The sequence below is a fragment of the Chiloscyllium plagiosum genome, chromosome 6, assembly GCF_004010195.1.
Source record: "Chiloscyllium plagiosum isolate BGI_BamShark_2017 chromosome 6, ASM401019v2, whole genome shotgun sequence".
Classification (NCBI taxonomy): domain Eukaryota; kingdom Metazoa; phylum Chordata; class Chondrichthyes; order Orectolobiformes; family Hemiscylliidae; genus Chiloscyllium; species Chiloscyllium plagiosum.
The window spans coordinates 70,048,926-70,065,393 of record NC_057715.1 but is presented as its reverse complement, the minus strand read 5'-3'; the positions used below and the strand labels follow the sequence as shown (position 1 = coordinate 70,065,393).

Genomic DNA, 16,468 nt, shown 5'->3' with positions numbered 1-16,468 from the left:
AATTTAATTCAGATTAATAAAGTTTATTTTTAAATTCATTCATGGGATGTGGGCATCACTGGCTAGACCAGCATTTATCGCCCATCCATAATTGTCCAGAGGGCAGGTAAATGTCAATCACATTGTTGTGGGGTCTGGCATCATGTAGGCAAAACCAAGTAAGGATGGCAGTTTCCTTCCCCAGAGGACGTTAGTGAACCAGATGGGTTTTTCCCAACAATTGATTCATAGCCATCATTAGACTTTTAATTCCAGATTTTTTTCTTCTATTGAATTCAAATACCACTACCTACCATGGCAGGATTTGAACCCAGGTCCCCAGAATATTACTTGGGTCTCTAGATTAATAGTCCAGCAATAATATCACGAGGCCATCATCTTTCCCAAGTGACACATGTTGGGAGAAACAACATGGAAAAGCAGTCTCCTCTAAATGGTACTCTTTTATAGAACAGACCGCATAATTATAAATCTTCAAAGGTGGCAGAGAGAGTTGATCAGGTAATTAAGAAAGTGAATGAGAATCTTCTCATTGTAAATAGGGGATATTGTGAACAAGGTGTCACCAAAACATTAAGATTTCTGGTTTGGTTTCAATTACAGGATTGAAGACCATCATTCGTAAAGAACTCAAGGCTTTGGGGAGAATATGGAGAAGATTAATCAGCCTGATATCAGGAAAAGGGCAATTCACTCATGAAGAGAAATTGGGGAAGGTTAAGGGGAAAGTATCTAATGGTGACCTTCAAAATTGTGACACTGCTGTCACTTGGGCAATTATGTTGGGCAACATATATTGACATTTCCAGCAACACTCAGCTTGTGTGAAAGAATTGAAATTTCTGCTGGCAAGTGCTATGATAATTTAACATTATAGATTTTAAAGGATTGGGAAAAGAATTAGAGGAGAAAACAGGAAAACGTTTCTTTATATTGGGCTTGTAGGATCTTGAACGTAAAACTGAAAGGGCGGCAGAAATAGAATCCTGTGAAGTTTTAAATGGAACTGGACAAGCACTTCAAGAAGACCAATTTACAGGACTTTGGGGAAAAAGTGCTGTTTATGACACTAAATTGAACAACTCTTTCATAAAGCTAATACAGCCATTTTGTATTGATTGGTTTCATTTTATGTGTATGGAACAATGAAACAGTTGGTGTATAAACAAATAAAAACAGAAATTGCTCAGCAGGCCTGGCAACATCTGAAAAAAGAAAGCAGAGTCAATGTTTCAAATCCCGTGAGAACGCGCTGGTACAGGGTTGCCTGTTTCCTCACCACTAGGGGGTGCAACTGAGGGAGTTGCTGAAATCTATCCATTTGTGGGTGTGAACTACAAGACAATTAACCAAAATAAATATTATAAGACTTTATTGATATAAATTGTTTTCATTAGAAAAGCTGTAGAATATAACCTATTCTCATTGGAAATGGCACTGCCTGGGAGATAACTCAAACAAATTATTTCATAAAAATTCTGCTTTGTTTTATGTAAAACACAACTGGTTTTCCTAAAACTACGTAACTCAAACCTGGATCCCCAGATCAATCCCACTTCTGCCATAAAACAGCTGAATTGCCTGCATTTTTAAATATATAAACTTACATCGGGACTTTTCAGTCTTCACTTATTCAGCGGCAGTTGGAGTGGGAGGAGTGACTGCGAGGACCAGTGGCCCGATGGGAAGGTAATTTTTAAATATATAAACTTACCTCGGGAGTTTCAGATATATATTTTAGCAGTGGCCAAATCCTGAAACACTACACGTGTAGTGTCTCCCATCCACCCTCCTTTGTGTTGCTAAAGTAAGGTGTTTCAATTGATATTTCTTGTGTGTTGTGTGATTGATTAATACTTTACTATTAGTTGGCTAATTGAATAAGATAACAGAAGTACTAGAAATTATTTAACTCATGAATTTGTATAAATTCACTAAATAAGTAGAGATGGCTGGACAAGTGATGTGCTGTAGCTGTATGATGTGGGAGCTGGCTGATCCCATTGTGAACAGCAGTGACCATATCTGCAGCAAGTGTTGGTTGCTGGAAGAACTCTAGATCAGAATTGATGATCTGGAATCTGAGCTTCAAAACTGCGGCACATCTGGGAGGGGATGAGTTACCTAGAAGCTTTGTTTCAGGAGGCAGTCATAGCATCATAGAGATGTACAGCATGGAAACAGACCCTTCGGTCCAACCCGTCCATGCTGACCAGATATCCCAACCCAATCTAGTCCCACTTGCCAGCACCCGGCCCAAATCCCTCCAAACCCTTCCTATTTATATACCCATCCAAATGCCTCTTAAATGTTGCAATTGTACCAGCCTCCACCACAACCTCTGGCAGCTCATTCCGTACATGTACCACTCTCTGCGTGAAAAAGCTGCCCCTTAGGTCTCTTTTATATCTTTCACCTCTCACCCCAAACCTATGCCCTCTAGTTCTGGACTCCCCGACCCTAGGGAAAAAACTTTGTTTATTTATCCTATCCATGCCCCTCATAATTTTGTAAACCTCTATAAGGTCACCCCTCAGACTCTGATGCTCGAGGGAAAATAGCCCCAGCCTGTTCAGCCTCTCCATGTAGCTCAGATCCTCCAACCCTGGCAACATCCTTGTAAATCTTTTCTGAACCATTTCAAGTTTCACAACATCTTTCTGATAGGAAGGAGACCAGAATTGCATGCGATATTCCAACAGTGGCCTAACCACTGTTACAGCCTGTACAGCCGCAACATGACCTCCCAACTCCTGTACTCAGTACTCTGACCAATAAAGGAAAGCATACCAAACGCCTTCTTCACTATCCTATCTACCTGCGACTCGACTTTCAAGGAGCTATGAACCTGGACTCCAAGGTCTCTTTGTTCAGTAATAGTCCAGTCACACCTGGTACATTAAGTAATTCAAATTCAGTTAGTGATCAGGAACAACAGGGTGTGACTGTAAGTGACGTGGGCAGGGGGATTCTGAGTTCAGGAGTGGAGGAGCCTCAGCCCTTGACGTTTTCCAACAGGTATGAGATGTTTGCTCCGTGTAAGAATGAGGAAAAGGGCTGTGGACAGGATGAGCCAACTGACCACAGCACCATGGTGCAGAAGGCCATTAAAGAGGGGGGCAGCAAAAAGACAAGTAGTTGTTATCGGGGATTCTATAATTAGGGGGACAGATAGTATCCATTGTGAGTCGGATCGGGAGTCCTGCATGGTGTGTTGCCTGCCCGGTGCCAGGGTGCAGGACAAGTCCGACCGGCTTGAAAGGATATTGGAGCGGGAGGGAAAGGATCCAGTTGTTGTGGTCCATGTTGGCATAACAACATAGGCAAGGCTAGGAAGGAGAATCTGTTTGGGGAGTATCAAGCACTAGGAAGGAAATTGAAGAACAGGTCCTCAAAGGTCATACTCTCTGGAATACTGCCCGAGCCATGTGCTAACTGGCATAGGGATAAGAAAATTAGGGAAGTTAACATGTAGCAGAGAGATTGGTGTGGGAAAGAGGGATTCTATTTCTTGGGATATTGGCATCAGTTTTGGAACTGGGGCAATCTGTACCAATGGGATGGACTCCACCTGAACCAATCTGGAACCAGTGTTCTGGCGAAAAGGATAAATAGAGTGGTCAGTAGGACTTTAAACCTGTGAGTCAGGGGCAAGGGAAAGCAAAAGCAACAGGGAGTATGGAGTCAAGTAGAAAGGTAAGCAGCAGGTTAGCATGTGTTCTGGGCTTAAGTTCAAGGTACACTCGGAATAAAGCAAAAGGAAGGATAATTTAGGACATATTACTAAAGGTGATGGAAATCATGAGGATAAGAAAATTAGCATTAAGGTGCTTTACCTGAATGCTTGTAGTATTTATAACAAAGTAGATGAAAATAACAGCACAAATCATCGTACATGATTATGATGTGGTAGTCATCACAGAGACATGGTTGCAGGGGGTTCAGGACTGGCAGTTAAACATCCAAGGATTGAGAATCTATCAAAAAGACAGAGAGATGGGCAGGGGGGGCAGGGTTGCCTTGTTAGTTAAGAATGAAATTAAATCTATGACACTGAATGACATTGGGTCAGATGATGTGGAGTGTGGATGGAGCTGAGGAACCATGAAAGCAAAAAAAAAACATAATGGGAGTTATGTACAGATCTCCCAGCAGTGGTCAGGACCAGGGGCGCAAGATGTACCAGGAAATAGATAGGGCATGTCAGAAAAGCAAGTTCACGGTGATCATGGGGAACTTCTGCCGGTAGATCCAAAGAAAGGGAATTCATGGAATGCTTACAGGGTGGCTTTTTGGAACAACTTGTGATGGAGCCCACAAGGGAGCAGGCTATTCTGGACTTAGAACTATGTAACGAGCCAGACTTTACAAAAGATTTTAAAGTCAGGGAACACTTAGGAGACAGCGATCATAATATGGTAGAGTTCAGTGTGCAGTTTGAAAGAGCAAAGGCAAAATCGGATATAATGGCGTTACAGTTAAATAAAGGTAATTACAGGGGCATGAGAGAGGAACTGATGAAAATCGACTGGCACCAGAGCCTAGTGGGGAAGGCAGTACAGCAACAATGGCAGGGGTTTCTGGGTATAATTGAGGACACAGTAGAGAGGTTCATTCCAAAGAAAAGAAAGATTACCCGGTGGGGGTGGGGGAGGGATGGAATTAGACAACCATGGCTCACAAAGGATGTTAGGATATTCATAGAAAAAGAGAGAGCCTATAAAGTGGCCAAGAGCACTGGGAAATCAGAAGATTGGGAAGACTACAAAAACAAAGAGAGTAGTAAGGAAGGAGAGGAGCAAATGCAAAGGTAGGTTAGCCAGTAATATTAGAAATGATAGTAAAAGTTTCTTTCAATACATAAGAAACAAACGAGAGGCAAAAGTAGAGATTGGGCCACTCTAAGTTGATGCAAGAAGGCTAGTGATGGGAGATATGGAAATAGCTGAAGAACTCAATTAGTACTTTGCATCAGTCTTCACAGTGAAAGACATGAGTAATATCCCAACAATTAAGGAGAGTCAAGGGGCAGAGTTGAGTATGGTAACCATTACAAAAGAGAAAGTACTTGAAAAACTAAATGGTCTAAAAATTGATAAATCTCCTGGCCCAGATGGGCTACATCCTAGAGTTCTGAGGGAGGTGGCTGAAGAAATAGCAGAGGCATTTTAATCTTTCAAAAATCACTGGAGTCGGGGAAAGTCCCAGTTGTTGCCGTTGTAATCCCCTTGTTCAAGAAAGGGTCAAGACAAAAGATGGAAAATTATAGGCCAATTGGCCTAACCTCGGTTGTAGGTAAAATTCTAGAATCCATCATTAAAGATTAGATTTCTAAATTCTTGGAAGTGCAGGGTTGGATTAGAACAAGTCAGCATGGATTTAGTAAGGGGAGGTCATGCCTGACAAACTGGTTAGAATTCTTAAAAGAGGTAACAAGTAGGTTAGACCAGGGAAACCCAATGGATGTTATCTATCTAGACTTCCAAAAAGCCTTTGATAAGGTGCCTCACCTTATATAAAAGCAGTGATGTGCTACTGAGACTTTATAAAGCTCTGGTTAGGCCCCATTTAGAATACTCCAGTTTTGGGCCCCACACCTCAGGAAGGACATACTGGCACTGGAGCGTGTCCAGCAGAGATTCAACGGATGATCCCGAGAATAGTAAGCCTAACATACAATGAATGACTGAGGATCTTGGGATTGTATTTGTTAGAGTTTAGAAGATTAAGAGGAGATATAATAGGAACTTACAAGATAATTCATGGCTTAGAAAAAGTGGGCACTGGGAAATTGTTTCCATCAGGTGTGGACACTAGAATCCGTGGGCACAGCCTCAGAATTAGAGGGCGTCAATTTAGAATGGAAATGGGGAGACATTTCTTCAGCCAGAGAGTGGTGGGCCTGTGGAATTCATTGACATGGAGCGCAGTAGAGGCCAGGATGTTAAATGACTTCAAGGCAGAGATTGATACATTCTTAATCTCGCAAGGAATTAAGGGATATGGGGAGAGTGTGGGTAAATGGTGTTGAAATGCCCATCAGCCATGATTGAATGGCGGAGTGGACTCGATGGGCCGAATGGCCTTACCTCCACTCCTATTTCTTATGGTCTTATTTATTAGCAAATCAGCCATTAAGAGCACTGGGGGCAGCCTGGAAAGGCTTGAAATGTAACTTGCCTTCTGAACTAAGACTGAGATGTGCTATAGCCTTTCAGAGCATACTCTCTGGTTAAAAAGGGTTAAATGTACTTTTAATATTCTCATCAACCTGTCAGCATGCTCAGAAAATCAAGGATACAAGCAGCAACTGGATTCAGAATCAGGGACATAGTCGAGCACCATGTGTAGAACACCGTAATTTTGATTTTAAAATGGAAAGGCAATGAACTGTGCGGAAGATAGTGGGTCCCCGTCATTGTTCCAGGATCAGCACTAATGTTATGAACTTGTGATGTTACTCATAGAACATAGAAAAGTACAGCACAGCTTCAGAGAGAAAAGTCCGAGCTTATTCAACCTTTCTTCATAAGGCAAGCCCTCCAGTCCAGGCAGCATCCTGGTAAATCTTCTTTGCACCCTCTCCAAAGCCTCTGTATCTTTCCTACAGTAGGGCAACCAGAACTATACACAACATTCCAAGTGCGGTCTCACCAGGGACTTGTAGAGCTGCAGCAAAACTTCACGGCTCTTAAACTCGTTCCCCTTGTTAATGAAAGCCAAAACACCATATGCTTTCTTAACAACCCTATCCACTTGGGTGGCAACTTTGAGGGATCTATGTACTTGCACACCCAGATCCCTCTGTTCCTCCACACTGCCAAGAATCGAGTCTTTAATCCTCTGTTCAGCATTCGAATTCGACCTTTCAAAATGCATCACTTCATATTTATCCAGGTTGAACTCCATCTGCCAGCTCTGCATCCTGTCTTTGTCGCGCTGCAGCCTGCAGTAGCTCTCTATACTATCGATGACATCTCCAACTTTTGTGTCATCCGCAAACTTACTAACCCACCCTTCAACCTCCTCATCCAAGTCATTTATAAAAACTACAAAGAGCAGAGGCCCAAGAACAGAGCCCTGCGGGACCCCACTCAACACTGACCTCCAGACAGAATACTTTCCATCTACAACCACTCTCTGCCTTCTGTCAGCCACCCAATTCTGAATCCAGGTAGCCAAATCTCCCTTTATCACATACTTCCTGACTTTATGAATGAGTCTACCATGGGGAACCTTAGCATATACACCACATCCACTGCTCAACCTTCGTCGACCTGTCTTGACACCTCCTCAAAGAACTAATAGCTAAGGTAAACTTGAATCCAATTATTTTCCAGTATGCATTGTGTTCACACTTTGGGCAAACACAGGATATATAAAATAGTTCAAAAATAACCAAACAGTAATCTTTATTTCTGATGCATGTAGAAGAATATACAATAAATTATAAGTAGTGAAAAGGCTGAATGATTTTGAATCAACATAGAATGTCAGCAGAAAGTCACCAAAGTAACAGATAATGTAAATTATAAGGTGCACCATAGAATCCCTACCATGTGGAAACAGGCCCTTTGGCCCAGCAAGCCCACACCAACTCTATAATGGGTATCCTACCCAGACCATTCCCCAACATTTATCCCTAACTAAAGGCAATTTAGCATGGCCAATTTACTTAACCTGTACACCTTTGGATTGTGGGAGGAAACCTGAAGGAAACCCACACAGACACAACATACAAACTCCACATAGAGGAACACGAAGCTGAAATCGAACCCAGGACCCTAGCACTGTGAGGCAGTTGTGCTAAACCGCTGAGCCACCGTCTGGTTTTAGTACATGACTATATCACACTTGTGTTGGGTCATCAGTGAGGAGACATTGTATTTCTAGGAGTGACCAAGAATTTCCTAAGGTGGAACCAAAAGATTTTCTGAAGACTAAAATTCCATAAAACGATCAGTAAAATAGCTGTTTTCAGAGATCCTTAATGTATTAGCAGAAGAAAGTATTCATACTTTGTCATACAGAATGTGATAAATTAACATTTAACTTGGAGTTTGTGCTACATTAAATAAGAAAGTGACAATGAGAAGTTTCCAGTTGGCCCAGTAGCTTCAAAATAGCAAAGGACAAAAACAACCTGGATGCTTTCTCCTGATAACCATCCAATGGTAATCACTGACAATGTGATACAAGGACAGATGAGTAGGATCAGGCCAATTGATTAAATGGTTGGCTGTCATTCATTGAATAGGTCTAACCATGAAGAATAGCTTTGTAGATAGGTGGCAGAATGCTATCCAAATAGAAGTCATTGTGATAGTTTAGCAGCAAAACACAAAAAATATAGTTATTAGACATTAGAAATAGCATGATCAGTAAAGAAACAAAAAAATACATCGAGCAAAGAGGCTGAACATGTGCTGAGTGACTTCATTGTCAGTCAGTGAGTTAGGCAATCAGATCTGACTGTGAAAAGATTCAGTACAATCTGTTGGAGATTCTTTAATTATCACATGAAAAATATAAGGTAGAAGGATAAAAGACTGGACTTTAAAAGGAACCCACACAGTGAACAACCTTCTGGTAACTCTCACCCTCTCAGTTTTCCGGTCCTCCATTTTGGGCACAGCAGGTACGGGATTTGAAGGACTGGAAGTCAGTGAGGTACTTGCTGATCCACTCATGGCATCCCCATTCAAGTTGGCTGCATTGACGTTTGGTGGCGTAATGGCGCAAGCTGCAGAGGTGAGTGAAATGGTCGATCTAGCACCAGGAGCTCCAGAGAATTGAAGGACATGCTGTGGTGAGGTCATTGGCTGTGGTCGCACTACAGTGGCAGGGATACGGGCGGGAGGACTTTGTGTCCTTAACGGTGGTACAGTTGCTGTAGGACGGTCAAGTGCTTGAACAGCAGGATGAACTGCAAAAGTAAATGCAAGAGATAGCAAAAGGTTTAGACTGGTGAGTCTGTGAGCCCCTAGGATAGATAATAGAGGATGCTGTCTCCTCAAGTTATTTCCAAATAAAGATAACAGCCTTGTTAATCCTACCAGTGAGCACCATTTGAAAATAAAACAGCTTCTCAAAACACAGAAAGCAAAATGGAAGACACAACATAATTCAACCTCCCACTATGAATTTGATTCAAGGTACCTAATGATACCTTGATGATGTCGACCAAAATGCTTAAATTGTAGCATTGTCCTTAAACCCTTTAACACTTTGACAATGAAAAAAAGCAATCTTACATATAGGCTTTCAAAATTCTCTCATTATATGTTTTGGGTCTTATAAAACCATCCAAGCCTAAAAGAGCATCATAAAATGCCATACAATGAAGATTTATAGCTACTGCTGGAAAACAGGGATGTTAAGAAGGGAATCTCAAGTGTGTCACTCGGTAATGTTTTTCATGAAAGCGAGAGTCATTAGTAGTAGATGACAACGGCGTCACATCAACGACATTCACAATTAAGATTTAAAGAGTAAAAGTAACAACCAAAAGGCAAAAGAATGACTGTTTCTCCCACGAGCAAACAAAACCCGATTCCTGCATTCATCTCCTTCTCAATTTTCATTTACAGTTCCCTAGTGCTGTGCCATAGCCTGGAGCTGGGAGTCATTTCAAAGACCTAGGTAGACAGCATTACTATTCATCCTTTCCTATCCACTTTCTCAAAACAAAACTACAAACAATGTAATGTAATGATATAAAAGCTGAACAGTAATCACACAACACTATAAATATCATTTTCCCTCTGTACTTCTAGAATTGTATCCCTTGCTGGAAGGAAATTTTTCATAAATTTAAATTATGCCAGAAGGAAGAAAATCTCAATTATTTTCTATGTCAAGGCACAAATTAAGACCTGAACTTTGATTTTGATGTCGGGCACCATTCTATTAAATGTTGCTTCACTTCACATCTTTGAGCTGTCTGAAGATAGAGTAATAGAAAATGATTTAATCTGTCAGTAAAATCAGAGACGGTTATTATAAGTGGATGAAAACACAAGATTCAATCTCCAAAAATGTTGGTAAAAACCCCAAATTTTATGTCACTCCACCAGGATATGATAGAAGTGTACAATATTCAGATAGCTTCTGGAAAAAGAAAGGATTTGTGCCATAAGTGTAACATGAAGGTGCTATGTACTGGATCTCATCACTAATTTTGAAATAAAAAATACAAGGTTCTCTTCAATGAAAAAATTGTTTGCCAAATTTTGCCTCACAAAGTTGGCATGCACTACTCGTTCATTGCTTCCTGAAGTATAAAAAGCAGAGATTGGCACCTTCCATTAAGTCTTTTGTTTAAAAATGAAGTTTAGCATTGTGATATTACAATTAATGTCATCCAAAGTTTTCAACTCATATTTGAAATGTACTCAATTGAATTTCAAACTTGAAGCCAAATATTGTGGGATACAAGACCCTCATATGGATAGTCCCTGATATTATGCACATTTATCCACAGTTCCAAAGTTGCTTGAGTCATCTCAAGGGAACGCTATTTCATGTATCACCTATTGGGTTGTTTAAGATAGAAATTCCACCGTTAAGTAGTTGACATATATAACATGGATACATTTAATACATAATACATAAATACAGAGAATGCTGGAGAAACTCAGGTGTGGTAGCATCTTGGAGAGGGAAACAGGCTTAATGTTGCAAGTATGGTATGATTCGAACACTTCTTAGGAAGAAGAGTCATGCTGGATTCGAAACATTAACTGTTTTTCTCTCTTGACAGATGGTGTCAGATCTGCTGGGTTTCTCCAGCAATTTCTGCAATTATTTCAATTTCCAGCATCCACAGTATTTTGCTTTTATTACATTTAAGGGAAAGCTGGGGAAATACGTGGGAGAAAGGAGTATTCTGATAAAGTTAAACAAGACAAGGAAGAACCAGCAAGAATCTATTGGGTGAGATGACCTGTTTTTGTACTCCCGTACCGAGGGTGTTAATTGCAAGAGCAACATGCATTAGATTCAGAAGGGAGCTTCAGCACTGTGCATTACTTACCCATTTGCATTGCACTGCGGGCCTGGTTGACAGTTTGCTGTCCTGAGTAACGTAAACAATTGCTGATCTGCGGACCAGATGTGTGAAGCTGTGGCGGAACAGGTGAAATGGCAACAGGAGGAATGGGCTTTATGCCGTTATTCACGAGACTGGATGCAGAATGGCTCGACGGGGAGCTTCCTTTTACAGTTTGGACAGCTGCTCCTGGCATTGTGGTTTTTGACTGAGCTGTTGCAAAGGGAGCCCTAAAACCAAAGGTAGCACATGGTATTGAACTGTTGAACTTACTTGATGACTTTATCTTTATGGTATAACACATAATAGAATAATATATTATATTATAATACAGTAAAATATTATAGTATATAAATAGAGTCATAGAGTCATAGAGATGTACAGCATGGAAACAGACTCTTCGGTCCAACCCGCCCATGCCGACCAGATATCCCAACCCAATCTAGTCCCACCTGCCAACACCCGGCCCATATCCCTCCAAACCCTTTCTATTCATATACCCATCCAAATGCCTCTTAAATGTTGCAATTGTACCAGCCTCCACATTTTGTGTTTTATAGAAAAAGAGGAAATTAACTTCTTCTGTGTTTAATCCCGATATTATTACAGTCTCCTTTAGACAACACAACTTGGGCCATGAATGTAAGTGGCTGTTCCTAATGTTGGGATCTTCTCATGTACCCACCTGGAGACAGGAGTCACATAATTTCCAGGAAAGACACCAGACATTCCAGTTTTCAGTGAAGTGCCTTTGAACCATCCATCCTGACATTTCTCAATGACTCGATACATCTCTCCTTTTCGTAGTTCCAGCTCATCTGCTTTCTGTGGCTTGTACGCATACATGGCCATATATCTGGAGTTACAAATGAGATGCTTGGAAGATTAAAACACACAATCTCCAATCTGCTTTCTATATTGATCTTTACATTGTACATTAATAATTAAGACAATGTCTATGCTCAGGTTGGGGGGTATGCTTCTGTGGATCGATGGCAGGCGGCTGCTGCTTCTGATACTCCCACTCCACAAAGATGAAGCAGTGAGTCAAATAGTGACCTGATGGAGACTTGTCAAAATTTCATTCAATGAGGGATGTTACATTTCAATGGACTCTGGGTTTTTAATTCTCACGCTTCCAAATATGGGAAGTACAGAGCTGTTTTGTCATCTGTACTGTTCTGGTGGAAATTAAACATAATTAGTGAATGAAGAAATGCTTTCCCCGCTCGTTTATTCCTGCAATGTGAGACGCTGAACTAAAAATATGAACAATTCTTCCACACGTCACTCAAGAACTGCTGCCTCATTGTGAATTACATATGTTTGGTGGGGTTTTCACTGCACTTCCAGCAATGTTGTAGCAACAGAATGACCCTGAATAAATTCCTGGCGAATCGATAATGAATGTCTTGTAATACTCACATCTTTGCAAGCGCTTCCAGATGTGCAAAACAACAACTTGCATTGATCTAGTGTCAATAGCAATGATAAACATTCCAAAATGCTTAATAGGACTATCAACAAGCAAAGGGCAAAAATGAGGACTGCAGATGCTGGAAACCAGAGTTTAGATCAGAGTGGTGCTGGAAAAGCACAACAGGTCAGACAGCATCTGAGGAGCAGGAAAATCGACGTTTGATGAAGGGCTTTTGCCCGAAATGTCGATTTTCCTGCTCCTCGGATGCTGCCTGACCTGCTGTGCCTTTCCAGCACCACTCTGATCTAAATTCTATCAACAAGCAAAGCTTTACACTGAGTCACATAAAGATCCAACAGAATAGATCCAAGAGGTAGATTTTAAGAAGTAAGAAAGAGAGACAAGTGGAGAAGAATTCCAGAGCTTGGGCTCAAAAGGAGAATACTCTGGCAGTTGGAAGCCTGAAATAAAAGCAGAGCAAACTGGAAATACTCAGCAAGTGTGACAGCAATCCGTGGAGAAAGACGGAGTTAATGTTTCAGATTTGTAATCTTTCATCAGAACAGGGAAAAGTGATAAACGTATTTGATTTTGAGCAAGTGAAAGAGAGCAATTGGGCAGGTCTTTGATGAGGTGGAGGGCACTAAGAGAGATAAAATGACAGAAGGGTTCAAGGTTGAAGGCCAAAGTGAGTGCTGTTGGATCAAGTTAAGAAACAAAAGGTATGTCTGGAGGAGGTGTGAATGGCACAATCATGGACAGTTGCTGAATAAAAACAGAGGAAAGATAAAAGGGACCAAGAGAGAGAAAAAAACAAACGATAAAGAATAAGGAAACAAAATGAGGCACTGGTTATACTCCATAAATGTTCAACTCAGTGTTGAGTTCAAAATGTCTTGCTCTTCAAAGTTGTTTTGAGCCTCATTGTATGAATCGAGGACAGGAAGGTAGGACAAGGTGAAGAATTAAAAGGACAGTCACTTGAAGTTCAAGGTCACCCTTCTGTGTTTGGTATCCCATTGTCCAGAAGATCACATCATGAGCAGTGAGTATATAGGGTACTGAACCGAAAGAAGTACCAAGTGTAACTGTTTCAGCTGGTATGAATGCTTGGGGCCTTGGACATTTCAAATGGAGGAGGTGAAAGAGCAGCTAGAGTCTAGGTACTGGTACAGATTGGCGTGTAAATTGAGTACTTTTATTCTTATGCTGGACTTTTATTTATTATTCATTCAATTTTATACAAAATTCTTAAGTGTCTGTACTGAGGTATCTTGTACCAAAGATTGTGCCATAAACCTTTCACTGCACTCATTCAAGTGCATGTGACTTTAAAGCTAATTCAATTCAATAAGAAACAGTCACAGGAAGGTGGCTCTTGATGGGCACTCTCTTGCCCACTGCCCAGTCCTTTCACCTGGCATTGATTCCCCTTCCCTACAAGCTGCTGGTAGATAGCAGGAAATTGTGCGTTCACCATGGTGACAGGCCTGCCTACTGCAGAAGTGAGCTGAAGCTCTAATGTGTTGCTTCGTTGACTGCTAAAGGCTGTCAGACGGTGGTAGGTGGGAAGGTTGACTTAATTCTGGTGGAGCAAGAAATTATCAGGATTGGGTACTGCACCACTGCCACGTTTAATTAAATGGCCTTCACTAACAAGCCCACAGTTTCAGGAGTAAAAGAGACCGCCCTCTTTGCTCTGGGAATGAAGTACTATCTTTGGAACATGATGGTTAAATAACGGCAATTTAATGAGTAGGATGGGCCTACTTAACACTTAAGTCATATGCCAACATAATTTTATCACAGAATTCTTGCTTCTCAGAAGAATCTGGGTTCAAGTCTCATTCCATGACCTGAATAAAAATAAAGCAATAACCTATATATAGTCAGACACTTTAATATGGTACTGAGGAACTGCTACAATGTTAAGACCATAAGACATAGGAGCGGAAGTAAGGCCATTCGGCCCATCAAGTCCACTCTGCCATTCAATCATGGCTGATGGGCATTTCAACTCCACTTACCCGCATTCTCCCCGTAGCCCTTAATTCCTTGTGACATCAAGAATTTATCAATCTCTGCCTTGAAGACATTTCGCGTCGCAGCCTCCACTGCATTCTGCGGCAATGAATTCCACAGGCCCACCACTCTCTGGCTGAAGAAATGTCTCCGCATTTCTGTTCATAATTTACCCTCTCTAATTCTAAGGCTGTGTCCACGGGTCCTAGTCTCCTCGCCTAACGGAAACAATTTCCTAGCGTCCACCCTCTCCAAGCCATGTATTATCTTGTAAGTTTCTATAGATCTCCCCTTAATCTTCTAAACTCCAATGAATACAATCCCAGGATCCTCAGCCGTTCCTCATACCATTCTAGGGATCATCCGTGTAAATCTCCGCTGGACATGCTCCAGTGCCAGTGTGTCCTTCCTGAGGTGTGGGGACCAAAACTGGGCACAGTACTCCAAGTGGGGCCTAACCAGAGCTTTATAAAGTCTCAGTAGCACAACGGTGCTTTTATATTCCAACCCTCTTGAGATAAATGTTGCGAGATGATAAACTGAGGCCCAAGTTCAATATGAAAATGTGTTGCTGGAAAAGCGCAGCAGGTCAGGCAGCATCCAGGGAACAGGAGAATCGACGTTTTGGGCATAAGCCCTTCTTCAGGAAGGCTTATGCCCGAAACGTCGATTCTCCTGTTCCCTGGATGCTGCCTGACCTGCTGCGCTTTTCCAGCAACACATTTTCAGCTCTGATCTCCAGCATCTGCAGTCCTCACTTTCTCCCCAAGTTCAATATGCCTTCTGAAGCTGATCTTTTACAATATTGGAGAATATTGACCTCACCAATACTGAACCCTAAAATACCACAAAAAAGCAGATTATCTAATCACTGACAGTGAAAAAATGTGATGCTGGAAAAGCATAACGGGTCAGGCAGCATCCGAGGAACAGGTGAATCGACGTTTCAGGCATAACGCTTCATCAGGAATGTGGAGTTGGAGACAGAGATAAATGTGAGGGGGGTGGGGGGGAGCTGGGGGAAAGGCAGTAAATAGGTGGACACAGGTAGGGGGTGATGGTGATAGACCGGGTCATCAACCTGCATCCACCTACTGCCTTCCCAGCTACCTTCCCCCAAGCCCACACTCCCTCCTATTTATGTCTCAGCCCCTTTCCTCACTGCGTCCCCCAACATTCCTGATGAAGGGCTTATGTCTGAAACGTTGATTCTTTCTTGCTCCTCGGATGCTGCCAGACTTGCTGTACTTTGCCAGCTCCACACTTTTCAACTCTGATCTCCAGCATCTGCAGTGCTCACTTTCTTCGAATCGCTGTAATTTTACTGCGAAGCCTCTTCCAAGGATGCCCACCTTGAAGAAGTTCTCCTCCTCTCTCTACAAGGATCTCAGTGAGTTTCTCTCTCACTGCAACCCCTCCCCCACACCAACCATCTCCCCATCCCCACCCCCAGGTTGTCTCCTCTGCCCTGAAGCTCTTCAGCCGTATACTGAAGCTGACCAACCATGACAGTCACATCATATAGATAATAGCAAATTACTGCGGATACTGGAATCTGAAACCAAAAGAGAAAATGCTGGAAAATCTCAGCAGGTCTGGCAGCATCTGTAAGGAGAGAAAAGAGCTGACGTTTTGAGTCTAACTGACCCTTTGTCAAAGCTAAAAAAAAGGGGAGAAATAAGGAGGTATTTATACGAGGCTGAGAGAAGGTGAGTCATGGCTCCAGAAGCAAAGGTAGCAATAAAGAGATGATAATGACAGTGCATAGAGAGATTATAGGGAGATTAGGAGCTGGGAATGACCAAGGCTGAAGCCAGTGCTGTGTGACAAAATATGTGGGGGATGGGGATGGTCAGTTAGACTCGAAACGTCAGCTCTTTTCTCTCCTTACAGATGCTGCCAGACCTGCTGAGATTTTCCAGCATTTTCTCTTTTGGTTTCAGATTCCAGCATCCGCAGTAATTTGCTTTTATCCA

At 41.9% G+C, this 16,468-nt stretch overlaps 1 protein-coding gene across 1 annotated transcript in view; it reads right to left on the bottom strand.

Moving 5' to 3' along the window:
- The window catches only part of LOC122550681 (E3 ubiquitin-protein ligase SH3RF3-like), a 372,141-nt gene that overhangs the window by 25,573 nt on the left and 330,100 nt on the right, over positions 1-16,468 (bottom strand). The window contains exons 6-8 of the mRNA XM_043691783.1: positions 11,736-11,906; positions 11,036-11,280; positions 8,601-8,926 (exon numbers count right to left, since the gene is read on the bottom strand). Coding sequence (XP_043547718.1) covers positions 8,601-8,926; positions 11,036-11,280; positions 11,736-11,906 — 742 coding nt within the window. The remainder of the gene's footprint in view (positions 1-8,600; positions 8,927-11,035; positions 11,281-11,735; positions 11,907-16,468) is intronic.